Source organism: Phlebotomus papatasi, chromosome 1 (assembly GCF_024763615.1).
Source record: "Phlebotomus papatasi isolate M1 chromosome 1, Ppap_2.1, whole genome shotgun sequence".
Classification (NCBI taxonomy): domain Eukaryota; kingdom Metazoa; phylum Arthropoda; class Insecta; order Diptera; family Psychodidae; genus Phlebotomus; species Phlebotomus papatasi.
The window spans coordinates 40,782,748-40,805,739 of NC_077222.1; the positions used below are offsets into that span (position 1 = coordinate 40,782,748).

Below are 22,992 nucleotides of genomic sequence, written 5' to 3' on the forward strand. Positions count from 1 at the left end.
TAGTTCTCCTCTACCAGCTCTTCAGTCGTGAGTGGAGACTCGAAGAGGTTGCTCGACGGCAGTTTGTTTCCATGTTATTTCGTGTGTGAAGTGGCATTTCATAATTTTATCGTGATCCAGCTGCCCAAATCTTCAATAGCCATCGAGGTGATTTTATTAATTTTATATTTTTTCTGTATTTTCGCGGAAAAAACAAGCCAAAATTGTCAGACAAAGCCACGCTGTCGCATGTGTGGCGAATGAAAAAGAGTGAGAAACTTCCGCTGCGGGTTCCGTAAAATTCTTTCCCAGCCAAGCCATCCAGAGAAGCCATTAAAGCGCACTAACTAGATTTTTTTGGCGAACAGAAAAGGAACAGAAGTCCAACGAAAGGGCTCATCTTTTTTGTGCTTTCGTATGTTTCCATTTTAGTACAAAAATCTCGTCTTTTTGATCTCAAACACTCGCCAGAGAGGAGCATTCGGTGGCTTATTCAGCACGAATAGCTCTGAATTGACTTGGAACGCAAGCGCTGTCCCTTCTGGCGCCTCTCTTGGTGAGCCCCACTCCCACCGGTGAGAGTGGAGAGAGTGATAAAAGCTCGTAAAAGTGGGGAAGGTTCTGGGGTATCTCATGAGAGTTTTAAGAGGTACGAGAGAGGAATCGTGGGAAGCCGGCATAAAGTGACTAGACTCATGTATACAGGACAACTTTACGGCGTTATCACACTTGCACATTAAAATTTTAATGTAATTCACATTAATTGTCGCTTGTGAGAGTACAAATGTGTAATTTGTGTGTTTGAATCATTTTATATTCAAAATTTGATCTATTTGTTGATAAAAAGGTAGACTTGGCCCGCAAAATTTGATATAAATTGATTTATAGCATTAATGCTAAAAATTAATGCGATTTTCTCTTTAATTTTTTAATGTGAAAAATATTCATGCTTTAGGTAAATTTAAACTTATTTTTGCAGGCCAAGTCCACTTCTTTATCAATAAATAGACAAATCCCAAAAAAGTGACTCAAAGACACAAATAATATATTTGGACGCTCACAAGCGACGATTAATGTGAATCTCATTAAAATTTTAATGTGCAAGTTTGATAACGCCGTTAAGATAGTTGCAATTTTGACATTTTTCCTTATCCAATTTCATTATTTAAACCGGAATTGGAACAGTTTTAATAGTACACAGCTCTCCCCGGATATCCGACTTACGGGGGGACCACAAATGGAATTTCGGTTTTTTGAATCTGATCAACGCTTTTTTTTAATTTTGCGCTGTGTGAATTTATTTTCTATTGAAAAACAACAGAATTTTCTTTGTGGTACACTTATATTTCATTTTGTACCGCAATTAATGTCAAAGGCTTTGATAAAGTGAAAATAACATTTTAATTCATGCTAAACAAGCTGCATATTTAGTTTAAAAAAAAAAGTTTGAATTAATCAACCGTCAGTGTTTGACAGCTGTCAGCCGGATATCGGAGAGACCTGTGTAATCTAAAAATTTTGCATAAATTTATAATTGCAATTTCGAATTTTTCCTAGCAATTCACATAAAAAAAGATTAAGTTGAGTTATTTTTTTTAAAGAAATTTTAGACCCCTATTTGTTGGATCCCAATCAACAGCCATTTTAAATCATTAACACAGTCATTTCATTTAGGTTTGGAAAATTCATTAAACATGAGTTAATTAAAATTTCATCATTAACAATTCGTATCCCACATTAAAATCACTTCAGAAACGAGACTTTTTAGAAACCTAAGCAAATTTGTTCAATACAAAATTCTGAATTCTATTAAAATGAAAAAAATGCCAGTAAGAACTTACAATCAAAATTTTGGCTTTAAGTTTTGTCAGCAACAGATATTGTAATGTTTTTAAACCAAGCTAATGAATTGCATTCGGGCATTAGAATCCAACAATTAATAATGTATTATTAATTTAATGTAAATTCTATGAAAAACCCTTAAAAAATGAAAAATTACAACATAACTATAAAAAATAGCAAATTTATGATTATTTGCTTCATAACGAAACGTGATAAATGTCAACAAACTTTTTTAAATTAATTTCGAATTAATTCAAAAGCCCTGCTTTGGGATTTTCTTTAAAAAGCTTATTCGGAAAACATTGAGAAAGATGAAAGTGCCGTATTGATACAAGGGAGTCATGTATTACTTGCTTCAGTTGAATGAAAACAGTAATGACATTCACAGCCATTTCTTAATCTTAGAATCTCAAAATCAAATTTATATCTCTAACAAAACACATTTTACTAGATATGTTTCTACTTGACCAAAACTGTACCTTTTCGCAGGTATTCCTTAATATATTGCGAATTTTGTCCTTATAAAATAAGTTTTCAGTTATGAGTCTTTCATATTTATAATATTTAATGTGATTCTTTGGTCCGAATTCTCACCTATAACAGGAAGAAAATTTTGCTGTTCGGGAGTTTCTCACGTAAGTTTGAAACACGAGAAATGCGCTTTCCCTAGTGATTTTTCCATAGTAAACTTAGTGTATTTCTCGATTTTGGTACTCACGTGAGAAACTCCCGAATAGCAGTATATGCCCCCAGGGGGCAAATTCTGCTATTCGGGAGTTTCTCACGTGAGTACAAAAATTGAAAAACATACTAAATCTGCCAAGGAAAAATCAAATCAACCACTCTAAAATAATGAGAATAAAAATTACCAACCAAAATTTTGTCAATTTTCACAATTACATTTTTTTTTGAAAAATGGTTTAAAATCAGTTTTTATAGAATATCAAAACAAAACATGCTTAATGAATTACCCTGAAAAAAACTAGAAGTTATATCACAATTTCTGGAGATATCGAATTGTAAAAGAATCATATTTTGAGAATACAGATAAGATTTTACAATGCCTAAGTTCTCCGTTTCGGATTACCGATGAATCCAGGCCACAATTGGGCCCATTATTTTTTCTCACACTTACTTTATCTTATCCTCCGAGATACCGGTAGTCACTCCATACCCCAGTTTTTCTGTATGCTTCCACTGCTACTATTATGTTACAGTAGCCCATCTCGGTGTATGTTTGGATTAGTGATAGTGAATTTACGTATACACTGAAAAATAACTTACATTCTCAAACTCGTTCTCGTACCACCCTCTAGGTTTAAGCTGTTCACTTTTTTATTAATGCGCACCATTAGCATTTCTATTCATTCATCCACTGGACGAATTCCAAGTTAATGTGGCATCAGAAATGTTTTTCTGCAACTGTTCCAGCTTTGAACCCGAGACCTCAGAGTAATAAACCACTGATCCATAAAATAATCTATATATTGAGAAAGTTTAGTCATATTTTTCTAGCCGTAGAATGTTTATATCTTTGGTTTGAAAAGATTGAAATAATTTTATTTTAATCGTGTTAATTTGTTCTTTTGCAACTCTTTTGGAACAATCTTAGAAAACCAAGTTGTTAATATTTTTATACTTTTTCGACTATGCATTATTAATATACAAAATTATATCAATAATAACTTACTCGTAATAAGGGTCAATGATGTAAATTTCCTTAAATGAGGAAATATATTTCTCGTTTGATATCACAGGAGCACAATTCTAGACACACTTTCACTTTGGGTGAGACAGATAGAAATTCAATTTATCTGAACTTTTTAATCCTTTTCCTAATTTTTGTCTTTTTTTTATAGTGAAAATAAAAAAAATAGGAAAAGGGAAAAATTTTGACGATGTTCCATCCAAAGTAAACTTGTAGAGTTGTAGGGGAAAGTACTCTCCCTTCGAATGTTCATGCCTTCGAGCAATGTGAATTTCTTTCACTTTTCCTAACAGACTTACATTAATAATAATAATGCTGGCAAAACATTCCATGAAGGAACAAAGCCTTCCCGCAAGGGGATTTCTAGACATGCATTATTATTTTTTTTCTTTCACGGGATGAGGTTGTCAGTCCCATGCCCGTGGAATCAAGTGTAGTGAAAGCTCACTGGATGCAATTCGAACACCTTTAACGCCAAAAAATTCCTAGTGGCCTAAAGAAGATTCGAACCCGGGACACTTGCATCATAGAGCGAGTGCTCTACCACTTGACCCATTGAGTGTCCATACATTAATTATTATCAATAATTGATAATAAGCTAACTAATATTTAATGGAAATGTATAAGTCTTTTAGGAAAACCAAAAGAAAATTCACATTATTCGAAGGCATGAACATCCGTAATATTACACATCTTACATTATTTACATTACATCCTGTAATATTAAATAACAGATATACTGTACTTTTTTGAGTTCGTCCTGTAATATATCATTAATTTGCAATATTTTAGCCAATAAGAGCGTTAATAAATTCCTCAGGTGTATAAAATCATTCAGTGATTCAGCGGCGGATCCTTAAAATTAATGAAAAGGAACTGAGGCGTATCGAGGTCAAGAACATCAATTGGTTGTATCGGCATCTGTGTAAGTAGAGGCTATAAATCATGTTCATAAAATCATTTCAAAGATTTACTGTTTTGGGGCAATAATCCTTCCTATCACAATCAGTCTGGTCACTTTTCCTGTGGGTAATTTGCTGTTGCTAAATTTGATAAAATTTCAATGGATCTCACACTTCCTATCTCCGCTGAGTGCGAAAAAGATGAATTGACATCACTCGGTGACCCAGAAGATGATTCTCTGGAAGGGGGGAATGATGCCTTATCAAGTGCAGTGTGTGTGACGGAAAATGGGTCACCCATTGATTTGAGCAATAGAACTAAATTCTCCTAACTTCTCATTCCTTCTCTCTCTCTTGCAGATTCTCGACTTTGTCGTGAGAGACGCTTTTTTTGTGCTTCAGCGATTATATTTTTTTTCCCAAAATTAAAGAATAAAAATGACTCTCGGTGTCCTTCGACTGTGCACTTTGAGTGGTGAGCACATTTTACGCATCCCACGTCCAATTCATCCCCTGCGACTGTTCTCGGGGTCTGTGAAGCTCCTGCAAAAGGATGGGAAACCTGTGGAAGCTATCAAGGGGATTGCGTACAAAAATCTCACAATTGGTTGTCCCAAGGAACGATGGAACAATGAGAGACGGTGAGATATCCAAAAAAATATTTCTTTTCAGGGCAGGTAGATTTCTAATTTGTTGGATTTCCATTGTCAGTGTCGCCATGACCCCAGCTGTAGCAGCTACTCTCATAAAGAAGGGCTTCAATGTTAATGTGGAGTCTGGAGCGGGATTTGAAGCAAAATTCCGCGATGAAGACTACATTCAAGCAGGAGCTAAGATTGTTGACTCGAAAGGCATTTACAATGCCGATATTTTGCTCAAAGTCCGTCAACCTACAAATGAGGAAGTTCCACTTCTGAAGCCTGAATCGACGCTCATATCGTTCCTCTATCCAGCGCAGAACAAGGAACTGATAAACGAACTAGCCAAGAAGAAGATCAATGCTTTCGGTAAGGCAAAATTTTATTACAGCTACTGATGAACCTTTTTTGTTGATTAGCTGTGATTCCTTCTAATCACACCTATTGTAATCCTCGGATTTTCCCAAAGTGCTCAAATCGAGCTGAAATTCACAGGATATATCGACGGCTCCATTCCATACTATTCTAAGTCGACTTAGAATTATATTACTCCGAGAGATATGTTGTTCCTGGGACCGAGATCTACAACTGGTGAAAATTTGGTGGTCATCCGGTGTTCGGGTAACGAGATATTTAATTTTTTCGAAAAAAAATTACACGGGTAGCATAGGAAATCGCCAACTTCAAATGGCTCTCCTGAAATGTTGTCATTCTGAGATAGAATAGTATGGAATGGAACCGTCGATATGTTTTGAACATCCCTGATGCTGAAAATCATAAGCCGGCAATTTCTGGTCCGACTGTCGTCCGGCCGTCCGTAGTACGCAATATCTCTGGTTTGGAAAGAGATATCTTCATAATTTTTTTTTAAATATATCTACTCGCGCGTACGACGATTTCTGTGCTATTAGTTTTTTGAAAAACCGGTTCTAAACCGGTTAAAAATCACGTTTTGTAGTTTATCTCGAAATCTAAGCATGCGATTTTGAATTTTTTGTTTATGTTGTCCAGAAAATTTAGACCAATTTAAAAAAAAAAATTTAAGACATTCGTCGAACAGTTGTCGAGATATTTCACTTTAAAGATGTGTTGTGGCTATCCCAAAGCCCGGAAAAGATATCAACGATCCGAGGAGCTATCGTCCCATTTCTCTTTTATGTCACCCTTTCAAAATTTTCGAAAATATGCTGCTGCAAAGGATTGCACCTGCCGTAGAGGACAAGCTGATCAGACCGCAAGCGGGTTACCGCTCTGGGAAATCTAGCTCTGGTCAAGTACTGAACTTCACTCAATTTATTGAGGACGGGTTTGAGGAAGGCAAAATCACGGGTGTTGCCTTCGTTGCCCTCTCGGCAGCCTTTGACACAGTAAACCACAGAATTCTCCTTTCCAAGATCTACAACCTGTCAAATGACTACGGCCTCACAAGGATGATTGGGGTCCTCTTGAAGAACCGCAGATTCTTTGTTGAGTTCCGTGGCCAGAAAAGCAGATGGAGACTGCAAAAAAATGGCCTACCTCAAGGTAGTGTGTTGGCTCCAACGTTGTTTAACATTTATGCAAATGATCAGCCAATGCCGTCTCCATCCAAGGCCTTCCTGTACGCAAATGATTTGGCTCTAGCTGTCAAAGCAAACACGTTCAATGACGTGGAATCACAGCTCGAAGCCTGTCTAGCAGAATTTTCAAAATTCTACAAGGCGAATCAACTGAAGCCAAACCCCTCAAAAACAGAGGTATGTTGTTTCCATCTGCGTCACAGGTGGGCCAAAACTCGCTTAAATGTAATATGGGAAGGAAATATTCTAAAACACAATTTCACGCCCAAGTATCTTGGTGTTACTCTCGACAGAACTCTCACATACAAGACCCACTGCAGTAATTTTAAAAACAAGGTGAAAACAAGAAATAACTTACTGCGAAAACTTGTCAACGCTCAGTGGGGAGCTCAGCCGAAACTGATGCGTACGTCTGTTCTTGCGCTATCATTTTCTGATCAAGTTGACGTCGCTTTTAACGATACCGCCCGTATAGTAACAGGGTGCCTAAAGGGCACTGCAGTGGACAAACTCTATCCCTTAGCAGGAATTGCTCCACCACGGGTGAGGAGACAAATCATCTCCAGTAGAGAGATGTCCAAGGTTCTCTCTGAACCATGGCATCTTCTCTATGGTCACAAAAAACCAAGAGCAAGGCTGAAGTCTCGCAAGTGCTTTTGCCACTCTGTTAAACCATTTGACCAATCTCCAGAGGAGGCCAGACTTAATCTGTGGAAGGAAGTCTTTCCACCAGATTTTGTCGAACTAGAGAGATAAGATAAGATTTTTCCAGGGGTCAGTTCTCCATTTCGGATATTCCAATGCATCCAGGCCACCAATTGGGTAGCCGCTCTATATCACAGCTCTGTGGACAATCAGTGCCGTTACTATATCACAGCATCCCTTCTCGGTGTGTGTTTGGGATCAGTGACAGTGAATATTTGTATGGACTGAAGTACCACTTTCAAGCCGAAACTCGTTCTCGTACCTGCCTCTATTGTTTAGGCGGTTCACTTTTTTGCCAATATGCACATTGGCATTACTATTCTTCATTCACTGGACAACCCAAGACCTCGCAGTCATAGAGCTACTACTCTATCCATTGACCCACTCGAGGCTCTAGTTTTCTAGATAATCAACTTTAAAGATTTTCAGACACTTTTATGCATTTCTCGTCCAATTTTTTCATTTTTAAGTGAAATTTTGCACATATCAAGCCTGAAAGAGGCTCTAAATGGACGTAAAGTTTGAGGCCTCTATCTCTCATAGTTTCCGAGATAATCGACTTTAAAGATTTTCAGATACTTTTATGCATTTCTGATCCAGTTTTTCTTATTAATAACGATAATACGCTACATACAGTTTAAGAATTATTAAACGAAATTTGCATTATTTATGTATAAATATCGTTCGAGTTTGCCACAATCCAAATTTTCAATGAAGGAATCGCACCTCTATAAGCTGATCTAGGCTTTACACTGGTTTTTAAATATTTTCTCTTCAGCTATGGACTCTATTCCACGAATTTCTCGTGCTCAAGTCTTTGACGCTCTCAGCTCAATGGCCAATATTGCTGGGTATCGAGCAGTCATTGAGGCTGCAAACTACTTCCCTCGCTTCTTTACTGGTCAGATCACAGCTGCTGGTAAAGTTCCTCCTGCCAAGATCCTCGTGATCGGTGGTGGAGTGGCTGGTTTGGCTGCAATTGGTCAAGCTCGCGGAATGGGTGCCATTGTACGAGCCTTTGACACACGTTCAGTGGTTAAAGAGCAAGTGGAAAGTATGGGAGCTGAATTCCTTACAATTGACATTCAGGAAGAGGGTGGCACAGCCGGTGGCTACAGTAAGGAGATGAGTAAGGCCTTTATCGATGCCGAACATGCTCTCTTCGCCAAGCAATGCAAAGAAGTGGATGTAATCATTACAACAGCTCTTATTCCCGGAAAGAAGGCTCCAGTGTTGATCCTGGAGGAGCATGTAAAATCCATGAAGCCCGGAAGTGTTATTGTCGACTTGGCAGCTGAAGCTGGAGGAAATGTGGCCACCACAGTTCCCGGACAAGTTAAAGTGGTTCATGATGTTGTTCATGTAGGTATCACAGATTTAGCCAGTCGCCTTCCCACGCAAAGTTCCACCCTGTACGCCAACAACATCAGCAAATTCCTCCTGTCCATCGGTGAGAAAAATCACTTTGATATCCGTTTGGAGGATGAGGTTGTTCGAGGATCAATTGTTCTCCGAAATGGTGAACTCATGTGGCCTCCACCAGTAATCCCCGTTGCAGCTCAAGCAGCTCCTGCTGCCGACACAAAAGCACCTGCCAAGGTTGAACCCGTCCCTGAAGATCCCTTCCAGAAGCAACTCAAAAGCAGTTTGACCTACACAGCTGGTTTAGCGTCACTCCTCGCTCTCGGAGTGGGCTCTCCAAATCCCGCTTTCACCACAATGATGACCACCTTCGGTCTGTCCGGCATTGTGGGTTACCACACTGTCTGGGGCGTCACTCCAGCCCTTCACTCACCCCTCATGTCCGTCACCAATGCCATCTCAGGCATCACAGCTGTCGGTGGACTTTTGCTGATGGGCGGCGGAGTTACCCCTTCAAACACCATTGAATCCCTGGCTGCAGGAGCTGCTCTCATTTCCTTCATCAACATCTTCGGTGGATTCCTGGTCACTCAGAGGATGCTGGACATGTTCAAGAGACCCGGAGATCCACCAGAGTACAATCTCTTGTTCGGAATTCCAGCCGCTGCCTTCCTTGGTGGATATGGATATGCCGCACTTTCCGTAAGTTTTTTGTTTTTTTATTTAAAATATGTTCTAGAAATGGCTTTTCGGTACATTTTCGAATTTTTAGTATAAAAAGAACAGATAATCCTAACCGGCTTATGTGGGTGATATTCTTAACATGAGCTAACTCGGAATGCATGCAAATTCGATTAACTCTTTCGTCTCCTTTGGGACTCTGGGTACCCATGAAAAAAAAATTTTTTTGGACTATTTAGAATCGATAAAAATCCGATTCTTGTGGATGATTACAAACTATAAGGATGTCCAAATCTAGGATATTTTTTGCAAGATCCCAATTAACTCCTGAGCTAAAATATTCTTGGTCAAAAATAGTGAATTTTCGATTTTCTGCTTCCTTGGAGATATTGTGACTTTTTTGATATTTCTAGACCAGAATAAGGAAAAACCTCTCGGGGCTAATAAGTATGATAACTAACAATTACAGATAGCATAAATTCGAAATATATTTTTTTCTTAAATTTTCAAAAAACTTGTTCAAACTTGATGGGAACTCTCGTCCGCAAGAATCTAGAGGTCAAATGTAAGTTTATCCCGCCAATGCCCGCCATTCGGTTTTTGACACCAACCTTGTAAGAAAATTCCAAGCGGGAGCGACATTTTTGCCAATATGGCCGATAATTTTGACATTTGGCAGCGATGGAGATTGCTTTCGAGGAAGTTTTCCTATTCTTCCAGATTTTGGTGAATTCTGATTGTCCAGGAAGTGTCTTTTATGCTTTTAAGAAAGCTTAATGTGTCTACAATAACATCGTGTTGAGAGAAATGTGTTTTAAAGTGTTATTGTGTGAAATATTTTGAGGAATCTGTTGGCAAGCAGGAGTTTGGTGTCTTCTTGACCACTTCCTGGACATCTCAGAAGATACTGGTCAATAATTCTTCTTGTTTTAGTGATCAACATTGTAAAGGAGTCATTTGACATGCAAAAATAATTCACAAAATTGATATTATTGGCTTTTGGAAAATTGAAGTTTGTATCCTTTGCGTTCTTTAGGGGACGAGAGTTCCCATGAGTTTTCCAATTTCCCAGAGGCGGAGAAAATTCTTTCTCTACAAAAGTATCATATTTGTCCACTCAGACTTACAATAAAGTAAATTTTACTGAAAGTCGTTCGCTGGATATGTTGTGGTCCGGAAAGAGTTAACAATTGTGTCAGATTCATTTACTCACTTCGTCCTTATGACCATGTTTCCCGCTATTGTGAGCAAGTCCTTGGACAAACCCTTCCACACTTCCTGCAATCACGGGCAGTCGATTTCTTGTACCGCGTGCTCCAGTCTCGTCAACCTGACTATTTGACGGAACTTCTGCAGCCTGGCTCGTCCACTAGGTCTTCTTGTCTCGTCGTGTCAAGGTCGGGAAGTCGCGTGCTTCACAGCTCACTCTTTGTCTTGGGAGTGACTCTTTGGAATGAGTTGCCCAGAGAGAAGAGGCAGCGGCTTATTCGAGCCTTTTTGGCGTCTTGAACTTTTTTTGTCTCTTTTCACGTGCGCAATTATTGTAACGCGTACCCTACGCCCTTAATGTGTTGCTCCTAGTTTACACAACCTGTGAAAGAGAATTTCCACCGTTTTGCTCTGGAGGTTGGTCACCAACGCTAAGACGGCGGTGGACGCTTGTTACTCTCTTTTTCTTATACTACCACACTATGCTTTCAAGAGATTTGTGTCTCAAATTTTATAATACATAAAGAAATCGCCTGCGGGTATGCAAATTTTCTCGATGCATCAAGCCATTTCGTGCGTTTTTCCGGTCCCGAAAATGTACATAATCTCCGGACTGAGTGTATAATCTTGTTCCCGAAACAGATTATTTCGCAATCACAGCGTTTTTTTTTTTGTCTCACATATATTCTCTTTTTTAGGGCTTCCCTGAAATTCATCAAATGGCCTACCTAGCATCTAGTTTATGCTGTGTTGGTGCTCTAGCCGGTCTCTCATCGCAGAAGACATCCCGCCTGGGCAATGCCCTGGGCATGATTGGCGTAAGCGGCGGAATTGCCGCAACTCTTGGCCATATGTCGCCTTCCAATGAAGTTCTGATGCAAATGGGTGGTGTAGCTGCCCTGGGTGGTGCTCTGGGTGGTATCATCGCTAAGAGGATCCAGATCACAGATCTACCACAGCTCGTAGCTGGTTTCCACAGTTTAGTGGGTCTTGCAGCTGTTCTCACATGCGTCGCTACTTATATGCACGATTTCCCAACATTGGCAACAGATCCGGCTGCCAATGTGCTCAAGACTGCCCTGTTCCTGGGCACATACATTGGCGGAGTGACATTCAGTGGATCACTGGTGGCTTATGGAAAGCTCCAGGGACTTTTGAGCTCAAATCCACTCCTCCTACCAGGTAGACACTTCATCAATGGTGGTCTTCTTGCTGGAAATGCTCTGGCCATGGGAATGTTCTACATGGAACCAACACTTGCTGGTGGTTTGGGACTTCTAGGGGCCACATCCCTCATGTCCACTGCCATGGGAGTGACTCTAACAGCTGCAATTGGAGGGGCTGATATGCCAGTGGTCATCACTGTGCTCAATTCCTATTCCGGATGGGCACTCTGTGCTGAAGGTTTCATGCTCAACAACAATCTTATGACGATTGTTGGAGCTCTCATTGGATCTTCCGGTGCTATTCTGTCCTACATTATGTGCAAGGCCATGAATCGCTCCCTGCCCAATGTCATCCTTGGAGGATACGGGACACTTTCTACTGGTGGTGGTAAGGCTATGGAAATCACAGGAACTCACACGGAAGTGAATGTGGATGGTTGCGTGGATATGATTAAGAACGCCAAGAATATCATTATCACTCCCGGATATGGGCTGTGTGTGGCTAAGGCTCAGTATCCAATTGCCGAGATGGTATCCATCCTTAAGAATAAGGGCAAGAAAGTTCGTTTCGGAATTCATCCGGTGGCTGGAAGAATGCCTGGACAACTCAATGTTCTTCTGGCTGAAGCTGGTGTTCCATACGATGATGTACTCGAAATGGAAGAGATTAATGATGACTTCTCGGAAACTGATCTTGTTCTGGTGATTGGCGCCAATGACACAGTCAACAGTGCAGCTGAAGATGATCCAAACTCCATCATTGCCGGAATGCCGGTGCTCAGAGTATGGAAAGCTGATCAGGTGAGTATTTTCCCAAGGAATCCCTTCTAAAATTTCAAAAAGGAACCACAAGAGAGAGAGGAAATATGTGTCAATATAATTCTTTTTCTCAGGTTGTCGTGATGAAAAGATCTCTGGGCGTTGGTTATGCTGCCGTTGACAATCCCATCTTCTACAAGCCAAACACATCAATGTTATTGGGTGATGCCAAGAAAACTTGTGATGCGCTTCTATCGAAAATTAAGGAAGACAATTAGGCAAAGAAAATTGTACAAAAACAAAAAATTAATAACCCCTTCCACTTCATATGAATGTTCTTCCTCAAATCAAGTGGTCCGTGAAAAAAAAAGGATCAACTAGCGAAAATGTTTTTTTCGGATGAAAACCAATTTTAGCAAAAGAAAAAAATGTACGACAAAAGTCCTCAAAGTGAAAATTGATAATCACACATTAGAGATTGATGGAAAATATAAATATATTTTATACACAACTTTTACAGTTAAAGAGACTAAAAAAAATTTTCACTATTTTCCGCACAAATATTTTTTTTTCCATTGAGAGCTGAAGGAGTCAATATTGTGGAAGAAAGCGAAATAGGACTTTTTGTGTTATTAAACGAGTAAAAAAAAAACAAGATTTTTCTAAAGCAATTTTGTCGCATAAACAGCATTTAAAAACTTTTTAAACTCTACATGAGATGTTAATTTAACGAATAAATTTTAATTTATTTTAACTATACGACTTTTTTTTATATATTGCTTGCCTCTCTTTGAAAACATCGTCATTGTCATCAATTCTTGTAAAGCAAAATCCTCCTTGAACAGGCTCTTCCAACAAGTCTTCCATACTCAAAAGTAAGTCGCCTTTCTTCATCACCTCCGTGCAACTGAAATTCATATAAACATATTTTTTGATCATTATCACCATGATTCATTCGGTCGTGATAATTTTTATATAGTGCTAGTTTTATCGCATTAATTGGCAGTAAGGCTAGCACCTTCAAATTTCTAATCGTGTAATTTAGATCACGCGCACCATTCATAAATGCTCTAAGACTTCTCTAGATTAATAATGATTGATATGTTCGTTGTTACAAAAATCTGTTTAATCATTATAATTCCATTGTATATCGCGATTTAGTACATTTACATAATATTGTTTAACTCTTTCGCGTCATTAGGGTCATATATGACCCGGGGAAAAAACAATTTTTTTTGACTATTTATATTAATTGAAATCTATCGGTTTGTGCACGACATCATAATAGAAGGATGTAAGATTCTTGGCTAATTTTCTCAAGACTCCAGATATTCAGGAAAATAAAATATTTGAGATCTAAAATCACTAATTTCCAACTTTGTGAAATGACTTTTCTTTTTCAAAATTTCTTATACTAATTTATTTTTTTCAGCAAAAAGTTCTTTTGAAACACAAAATAGAATATCCAAAGATTGTATTTTGCATATTTTAATATAATAAACTACTCTCAATTTTCCAGAAAAGCGTGCAGAATTTTCCGGGTCATATATGACCCTATGGTCCCCAAGGGTAACAGTGTTTTCGTCCCAAACATATAGCGAAATGTAGTTGGGATTGGGACATTGTTTTTCTTTGTGAAATGCAGGTGGGACATCTTGCTCCTGGACATTTCATCTTATATCTGATGAATTATAACATATTTTGCAATATTTTAGAGTATTCTGCAAGCGTCTCATATTGTGCAATTGTATTGTGTGTGAAGAAATATGTAGATAAGTTTATTTTTGCCAAATACCACTCAAAATATTGTGACAGTGACTGTTCAAGGGATTACCAGGAAGATTCCTTGAACACCATGAGTACAGTGTTAATCAAGACAATCCAGTTTGCCATGGTTTTGGCCAAATAAATAACTTCAAGCAAAAGAAACTCTTAAAAAGCCCGTGATATAGATTTTGATAATGGTATGTACACTTCCTTCGAGGACAACAGGGTCATATATGACCCGGGGTTTTTCCGAGTTTTCACGCAATGGAAAATTTTTTTCCTCTCTGAACTATTATATTTGATCATAAAGCATTAGGAAAAACTCAATTTTACATGAATTCATCTGCTGAATAAAAGTGGGACGCGAAAGAGTTAATGGTGCTATTCCAACGTGAATTAAACATTTTCATAGCACTTTATCGTTCTCAAGTGTTATAATCGACTTCTCTTTGTGTCTGTCTCCTGTCACAACTGTTTAGTCGTTTAGCACACAACGAGGATTGGGGGAAAACATCCGAGACGGGAACCGACACAAAGACAGGTCGATAATGCAGAAGAACTTGAGAACAGTAAAGTGCTAAAAAAAATGTTCAGGAGAAAGATTTAGAGGAGAGTACTACTCTCCCTTCGAACGTTTATGCCTTCGAATTATGTAAATTTTCTTTTATTTTTCCTATATTACTTAGCTTAAGCTTTTTCAATTATTGAAAATTATGTGTAACCGTGCTATCACACTAGGATTTTTTTCAATTTGAAAATTCAAATTAATTTTCAGATGAATTTATGCGTTATTTTGCATTAAAAATCATTTGAACTGATAAGATTTCATTTATATATTGATATAAACTAATACTTGGCCCACCAAAACATGCTAAAGTAGCACAAATGTGGTCTAACTGTTTCAAGTGACAAAATAAAAGAACAACAAAGAAGTAATCTCGAATTTAAAGTCACCACTTCTTCGTGGTTTTTTTTTAAATTCTTTTTGATCATCTGAATCAGTGAAAAAATCTCAAAAATTCCAAAATAGACATGACTCCGAATTACCCGATGTTACCCTAAATTAAATTAAAGTACTTTCGCATCATTTACCGTTTACCTGCTCACACCCGGTTTGTATTGATTAATAGAAAATAATAAATTGGGTCGACCCATTGGATGAGGGTTTCCCCGAAAGTTCTAAGTTTCTATCTCTGACTGTTTGACCTCAAGGTCTGGCAATAGCCTGACCGATAAAAAGAGTTGACGTAAACGAAACTTCAAGTTTCAAAAATTCTGTCGAAATATGACCATCATGGTAATGCTGACTTCAGACTGGAGGTTTAGCCCAGTTTCCGAAGGTCTCAAAAATCTTAATAACTAGCATTAATATTCAATCCCAAACAACAATTTCCTAAAAAATCATGCTTGATGAAGAATTAGAGAAGTTAAGTCAGATATTTAGCTAAAGCCGGCTTCAGACCTAAGGCTTAGCCCAGTTCCCGGTGATTTCAAAATTCAAAATAGCGACCAATTTCACTGTTTTTTTTTTCAAAATTTTATGTATCACTTGCCCATATTGTTCAATTTTAACTGGTAATTTTTTAAAAAATCTTGATTGATAAGAAACTAGAGAAGTTAAGACTTAAGTCTAAAGCTAAGTCTTAAGTCAGAAAGCCCGTATAAGCCTTAGATCTGAAGTCCGTATAAGGAGTCGAATAATAATGTATAATGGGAATAGTGGACAGAGCTAGAACTTCTGTGGGAGAACCGTCCGATCTTTCTAACGATCAGCACTACTCTGCCCAGTCTCACAGAGGTTTTCCAGAGTGGTTGAATTTTTACCTCAAAAAAAAAACCCAAATAGCGAGTTTTCCGGTCAACTATGATTATCCGGATCACATAAAAAAACGAATGAAATCACGTGAAAGTCGAATATCTCTTACCGATTAAGCAATAAAAATATAATACAGGGTGGCTGAAAAAAATGCAACAAACTAAACCGCTACATTATCCCCATTCTTTGTTCAAATTTTTTGAAATAAAGAAAAAATGGTAGAACATACATCAAAATTTTAGAATATCATCGGTTTTCTTCAATACGATCTTATTTTGACTTGACTATGGTCTTTAGTCTGTCGGAAGTGCTATCGCAGTTTGCACGAATGTCAGCCTTCTGAATGTCCTGCTATTCACGAGGAAGGACTGCCTTCAGCTCATTGATACTTTGCTACTTTTTAGTCCTAACCTTGACCAACAAAATGCCTCTTTTGGAGAAGTCAAACGATTTTGCATCCAAGAATTGTGGAGGTCATTGTTTTCTCAAAATGAAGTGCGAAACATTTTTTTTTAGCCAAATCTCGTTCGGAGCGTGATTTCTGAGACGCCGTCGAGTCTTGATTGAACTTCAATTACTTCTTACTAAGATTTTTGTTTGTCCACGACTCCAACACTCCTTCCAGGACAATTTCCAGAAACACATTGGCATTTGTTTTGATTGTAGCCTAAAAACCCCAGTAGAAAGCGATAATTTGTCTTCAAGGAAGTACAGACCTTCAAAAAGGTGGTCCTTGACTTCCGGTGGCCATTGCAACGTTTAAATTCTCGTATAATCTTTCCTTCAGATAGACACAATTATTTTGTTTGAACATTAATTGCTCAATTAAAAAATTTTCTTATCAGAAAAGATGACATTTCTGAAACTGACCATGAACGTGCAAGCGAATTTACTCCGTCGTCGATCGAGCATAACTTCTTTATGAGGATCAACGATGTCTCTTCCTTTTCAGGATTTTTAAGGCTTCATATAGAGACCCTTTAACAATATTTATTTTATGGTTATTTGCGATCTATGCGTCTCAGAGATCGTTTGTTTGCAGATGTGACGCAGATTTTGTTCAATTTGCTTCTTCATCTTAAGAACGATGACTAGCGATGAAGCAATTTTTCTAGACCGTCACCAAAGCATTTTAAAATGCTACTATAGTATCCCTGTACCAAGTTATGTTTCGAAAAACGGAAAGTTTAATTACATTCCGGTTTTGAAGAGACCAAATGATAGCTGCTTCCGCATTTCTTGCAAAATATAGCGACATTAAATTGTCACGTTTGCGTTCCATTACGGTTTGTTTAAAAAGGTTTTACAAAATATTATCGAAAATGCTTTAGTAGGCTTTTAGCCAATAAAATTAACTACCACTATGCAAGATATGAAACCGCTGTCACCAGCGGTTTGACAGCTATGCGCACTGAAAGTTGTTGCATTTTTTCAGCCACCCTGTAGCTATGGACGTATTTTCACCCCTTTTTTACAAAAAATTGCGCAATTTAGGGTCTCAAATCACAAAATCACTTAATTTTCGATTTTTTAAAGATTTATAGCATTAAAAGTCTTTTAGAAAATGTAATAAAATATTACAATTCAAAATTTCCATTGCATTGTGCAACTTTAGAATGGAATGCGCGACGATAAAACTTTATAAAAAAAAAAAAAAGAATTGCTACTTACATTGATGTAATTCTCGAAATACATAATAGTTTTATCGTAGAGACAAACAACGCTCTCCAAATGTCTTGGCTGAAATTCATCCTTATCTCTGGCTTCAGTATCTTCATTGAATCTCGAATATTTCGATCGATCGAGTTTCTTCAGGAGATCTACGATAGAAGTTTAGATTGCCATTTTTTCCAGTGTTCTAATAAAATATTTCTGATTTAAATTTTACCTTCAGTAATAGCATGCCATGAATAGACCTCAGAGCAGAGAAGATGGGAAGGTTGCAGTTTACCTTTGTAACGCATTTTTGGGCACGAATGAATATAAAAGCCCATATAGTAGTATTTGAGATCCGGACAGGATTTCTGAAGTTCCCGCGTGAAGGCAATCTCCCTGAGAGAACTGTACGTGCCCAGAGAGAGAAAACTGAACTCAGGATCGTAGAATAGATAGACGGAACTGACACAATAGGGCAGAATGTCAATGACACCCACAGCTATTAAACGATCATCCAACCAATACTGCTGATGAAATGATCCATATCCCTTAGCCGGAGACGTATTATTGATTTTGAGCTGCAATGGGGAGTGTTGCAAGAAATTTTGAAATTCTTCAATATCTTCCGGTGGATCTCTGTGCACAACTGTCTGATATTTCTGATACAATTCATACTCCAATTGGAGATTGGATAGAAATTCACGTTCAGTGCAACAGACCAATTTAATCTACAAAAAAAAAGAGAGAAAAAAAGAAAGGAAAAATCTAATAGAAACCTGCAATGGTGATCGACAGAGGAATCTAATAAAAGATTCCTTGGTGTTTTTGTGTGGAGGATCATGATGGATCACAGTTTGGTATTTTCGATAGAGTGCTAGTGCTTCTTCTGTGGCCCCCTTTGACGATGGAATAAGTTTCACCTGGAATTTGGCAAAGCATTTCAACAATTTAAAAAAAAAATTATTCCGGGGGCCACATTAGCTTCTTTACACATCTCTCAACTCACCTTCAATTTATGCTTTCCATCAATTGGCTGTTCACTCAGAAAATCCTCAAGACTCTTCTCAACATTCTTCAAAGGTTTATTATTCTGCGTTGGAAGTCCTTCAGCTGCTCTTTGCGCCATTTTTGCCTGTTTCCTCTCAATACGCAATAGTTTGGCCTTTTTGCACGGTGGCTTCGATGTATCCTGCCCTGAAGGACTTTTCATTGCATTTTCGCCACTTTCCTTCGCCTGAGGAACTTCCTGACTCGAAGAGGCTTCACTTGGATCCATCACTGTCTCCCTGGGCAGTTTATTGACTATTCTATTGACATCTATCTGTACTGTACAAGCAGGTTGGACCAAATGTGGCTCACTTGGCATCTCACATTCCTCATCTTGGGAACATTCTCTCTCCACAGATTCTTTAACACCATCCCTAAGGAACTTGTTCATTCGCTTGATAATCTTTTTGTGCGATTTGGACATTTTGAAGTTTAATGCGTCGCATCTGAAATGTATGGAAATGGTATTTCTTTGAGAGAAAAAAAAACCAAAATTCATTAATAAGAAAAAAATATAACCGACTTGTCGTTTTTGTGATTCTCTAATTACCCGATTAAAATCTGATAAGATTCTCTAATTCTAATTTATAGGGGAAAGGATCATAATTTTGTCCAGTTTCTAAATTTGGACACTTTGAGGATAAAATTGGACACTAAAAATAAATTGATTAAAGTTATGAAGTTTTATTTCAATATTTGATGAATTATGAATATCTAATCTAAATATTTGTTCTTTTTGGAAGATTTTGACACTAAATACGTTAAATTTTGAATATAATTTGAGTTGAAATTGCTTTGTTGAAAATTCAGTGTGAGCAATTGCTTACGAGAAATATGACAGAACTTCGTGTTTTCAGTTCTTATTTAGCTGTGGTGAAGTACTAACAATGTTTCTTCGGTTTTTTTGAGTGATATTATTGAATATTCATTGAATATTGTGTTGATTCACGTTACTGATGATTTGTACATTTGACCTGAAGTGAGATTTGCCTTGTGAATTAGATTTTTCGAGTGAAAATTGGTTATGTTTTAGGACATTTACCAGTGAGGTGATAGCTCTTATTTTGGACAGGTGTTTTTCTCACGAAATTTCGTGAAGTTTTAGCTTTTGTGATGACTAGGTTGGACAAATGCCTGGAGAAACAAAGGAGTATCATCTTTACGAAAGAGATGTAGCGAGAAAAGCCTTAAAAGGCTCCCGGAAAGGCCAGGGAATGAGTGAATCCGCACGTACTTGGGGTACCGAAGTCAACTCACTTTAATAAATGATATGGAAAGTTTCCGGGCTTCATGTGACATTCCACGTTTCCCTTACATGAACAGGAAGAGGACTTGGTAAGATTGGTTCATGAAATGAAGAACAATGGGTATCCTGTTGAGGCGGATTAGCTGTCCAAATTTACAAACAAGTTGTGTAAATTAATAATTAAGTTGTCCAAAATAAGAGTCAAATTCCCCTCTACATATCAATTCATTTTTAAATGTGTTAAGACTAATTTTAGTTAAAACAAAGACAATAAACCATTGCCAAGTTTCTAAACAACTCTTCTGAAAAGAGAGTAACAAAAAAAGTCAATTAGTATCGAAAATATCGCACTTCAAACTTGGAACAACGATGCTTATAAGCAGACTGTCCAAAATTATGAGCCCTTACCCTATCTACTATTTATCGCGCACGAGATGGAAAAGGACAAAAGACATTGAAAACGATCGGTGAAGAGGAAGTAAGAAAAAAAGCTTCATATATTCCTTCATAAACTTCTAGGATTTCGTGGTCAAATGAGATGGTGGCCGAATTAATTGAGGCTGTGCATTAGGAAAACCGTCATTTGGTACTATAACTGCCGGGAATACAAAAATAGAGGTAGCCGATCTGATGGTTTTCAGTCCCTTTGCGACAAATTGAGTTACCAATCGCCGGAACTCTCACCTCAGGCGGGATTTGGGTGATATTGGCTCCCTCATTTTCGTTGTCTTCTTTTGAAAATAAAGCCCTACAATTTGAAGCAGCAATTTAAATTCTTTCGAAGTCATCCGGAGAAAATTTAATTTCTATAATCACTTTTATAGTATTCCACCCACCATTCCACAGACTTCATTCACATTATTCACTTTCCCATTGGTCTTAAAACTCAATATCTGTAAAGCCACAAATAGACTCAGGCTAATCTTTAGTCTCAGTCTCAAGCTTATCTAGGCTAATTTGAAGATAAAGGATCCAATGAAAAATTTTTTTACAAAGAATCTCTACAACAGTCTACACTTCCTGATCCTAAACTCTCAGATGCATTGTATATTCCTTGATAATGTCATATGTTAAAGGGGTTATAGGCTAATTTTTTGAGAATCAGCTAGAGTCTATTTGGATCTTAACATAAAACGAGTTTAAAAAAAAAATTTATAATGGGGTAAGTTAGCCAAATTTCGGCATAGTTGCATGCAGGCGTCAAAGTCTCAAGTTTGAAATCTATTATTTTAAATTCAAATTGATTTTTTTATTCTTTCTTCTGAAAGAGTGTTGCTTGGAACCTTGTAAAGAGTTTACTGTCTTTATTTACTCTAAAATCATTCTTAATACATTTTAAAATGAATAAAAATGTAGGCATAACTTTGGTGCCCTATTTCGGCCACCTTCATTCTCATAGTTCCTTGCCCTTCGGAAATTCTTCCAATATCTTTTTCACGTCATCTCGTTTGTCGAAACTACATTTTTTGCTATTCTTTTGTATAGTATATAATCTCTAGAGTACGTAAAATCTAAAAGTTCACGGAAATTTGAGGAACAAAAAAGGTGGTCGAAATTGCAAGCTAGCCGGAATTTAGCACACTTACCCTAATACAATTACATTAGGGTAGCTTTGAATTATGACCATCAATATGTTTTTCTTCTTCGATCGTCATATTAAAAGTTTGATAAATAATAGTTTCGTACAAAATATTTCCGCATAGGAAAATCCAATTATTTTCTAGTTTAGTTACAAAGGCCGTGATTTCCAATCAAGCTTCAAGATTCAAGAACTAACCTGATTGTGTAGGAGGGACAGCAAGTTGTTGAATTGGTTGGTTTGTAGCAAAAGGTACCGGACCGTCTCCATCCACGATCCATGAGGTCCTGGTAATCCTTTACAGACATGATATGTGCCGTCATACCTGGTAAATAGCCCCAAATTGTATTTAATAGTCCACGACAAAGAACTTGGCTATGAAAAAAAATGTATCTCACCGTGGGAATTACAGGTATTTGTCTTTTTGCAGTATCCACAGCGACTGTTGTTAAATTCACCATGATACATAACAATGGAATATTCATCAGACATGGATTTTTCTTGGATTTTTCACACTTTTTCACGGCAAAACCAATTTTTCCTAGAGAGAGCACAATTTTTGTTTTGACACTGAAACACTTCAAATGTGAACACATCAGAAGACATTTAAGAGGTTTCAGCAGATGTCACTGAAACTTCCGGTTGCCATCTTTCTTTCCTTTCGAAGCAGTCGCACTGCGAAGAAGAAAACATGGTTTGTCTCTCACATTTTCTCGTTTTTCTCGGAGATTTTTCCAGTTTCTCTGTTAAATATCTGTTTAATTTTCTTCGTAAATATCTAATTGTGGAATATGTGAATCAATTTTGCGTGAAAATTGTTGAGAAATTGGACAAAATCAATCGGAAAAATGCCTACTATGATTGAGGTTATGTGCTGTCGTGGTTGCTAAAATTTTATTTATCTCCCACAGTCGCTGATAATTCCGGAGAAATTCCAGCATATTTTGCGTTTTATGAACACAAATATCGATGGCAAGCGCAAGGTGCCTATTGCCATGACTGCCATCAAGGGTGTGGGGCGTCGTTACGCCAATATTGCCCTCAAGAAGGCCGACGTGGATCTATCCAAACGTGCCGGAGAGTGTACTGATGAAGAGGTGAGCTTCCTGGTAATTCCCTCCTCTAAATCGTTATGTAATATGTGCTTTTTGCAGGTTGAGCGTGTGGTAGCTGTTATTCAGAATCCCCGTATCTACAAAATCCCGGACTGGTTCCTCAACAGGCAGAAGGATGTCACTGATGGCAAATATTACCAGCTCACCTCAGCCGTGCTGGAGTCCAAGCTCCGTGATGATCTTGAGAGGCTGAAGAAAATCTGCGCCCACCGTGGTCTCCGTCACCACTGGGGACTCCGTGTGAGAGGTCAACACA

The 22,992-nt window shown here is 37.8% G+C and overlaps 3 protein-coding genes across 5 annotated transcripts; 2 read left to right on the forward strand and 1 right to left on the reverse strand.

The window, feature by feature from the left end:
- Positions 1 to 13,264, forward strand: LOC129799723 (NAD(P) transhydrogenase, mitochondrial-like). Of its 2 annotated transcripts, XM_055843886.1 has the most exons (7): positions 1 to 147; positions 4,350 to 4,454; positions 4,792 to 5,072; positions 5,143 to 5,438; positions 8,112 to 9,397; positions 11,284 to 12,552; positions 12,645 to 13,264. In XM_055843886.1, exons 3-7 carry the CDS (start codon positions 4,870 to 4,872, stop codon positions 12,786 to 12,788), a joined length of 3,198 nt encoding a protein of 1,065 aa, XP_055699861.1. In that variant the 5' UTR covers positions 1 to 147; positions 4,350 to 4,454; positions 4,792 to 4,869; the 3' UTR covers positions 12,789 to 13,264. The 2 variants fall into 2 exon arrangements, with proteins under 2 accessions (XP_055699861.1, XP_055699862.1); XM_055843887.1 differs by lacking the exon at positions 4,350 to 4,454.
- Positions 12,989 to 22,291, reverse strand: LOC129799724 (arginyl-tRNA--protein transferase 1). Of its 2 annotated transcripts, XM_055843890.1 has the most exons (7): positions 22,020 to 22,291; positions 21,820 to 21,946; positions 18,756 to 19,242; positions 18,526 to 18,669; positions 17,982 to 18,327; positions 17,765 to 17,913; positions 12,989 to 13,417 (listed from the first exon to the last, which is right to left on the reverse strand). In XM_055843890.1, exons 1-7 carry the CDS (start codon positions 22,111 to 22,113, stop codon positions 13,322 to 13,324), a joined length of 1,443 nt encoding a protein of 480 aa, XP_055699865.1. In that variant the 5' UTR covers positions 22,114 to 22,291; the 3' UTR covers positions 12,989 to 13,321. The 2 variants fall into 2 exon arrangements, with proteins under 2 accessions (XP_055699865.1, XP_055699864.1); XM_055843889.1 differs by lacking the exon at positions 18,526 to 18,669 and having other exon boundaries at positions 17,982 to 18,477; positions 22,020 to 22,218.
- On the forward strand, positions 22,257 to 22,992 carry LOC129799725 (40S ribosomal protein S18; the record flags this gene model as incomplete). The annotated part of the gene is given in 3 exon segments (XM_055843891.1): positions 22,257 to 22,315; positions 22,533 to 22,718; positions 22,776 to 22,992. Coding segments are annotated over 3 exon segments (406 nt in total), but the record flags the coding sequence as incomplete, so codon positions are not given.

Excerpts from the sequence above, each read along its gene's own strand:
- LOC129799723 (XM_055843886.1), top strand. The coding sequence starts at position 4,870 with ATGACTCTCGGTGTCCTTCGACTGTGCACTTTGAGTGGTGAGCACATT. Across the intron at positions 9,398-11,283 it reads ATGGATATGCCGCACTTTCC|GGCTTCCCTGAAATTCATCA; the intron begins GTAAGTTTTTTG and ends TCTCTTTTTTAG. Across the intron at positions 12,553-12,644 it reads GAGTATGGAAAGCTGATCAG|GTTGTCGTGATGAAAAGATC; the intron begins GTGAGTATTTTC and ends TCTTTTTCTCAG.
- LOC129799724 (XM_055843889.1), bottom strand. The coding sequence starts at position 22,113 with ATGTCTGATGAATATTCCATTGTTATGTATCATGGTGAATTTAACAAC. Across the intron at positions 21,947-22,019 it reads AAATACCTGTAATTCCCACG|GTATGACGGCACATATCATG; the intron begins GTGAGATACATT and ends GCTATTTACCAG. Across the intron at positions 17,914-17,981 it reads ATGGCATGCTATTACTGAAG|ATCTCCTGAAGAAACTCGAT; the intron begins GTAAAATTTAAA and ends CTTCTATCGTAG.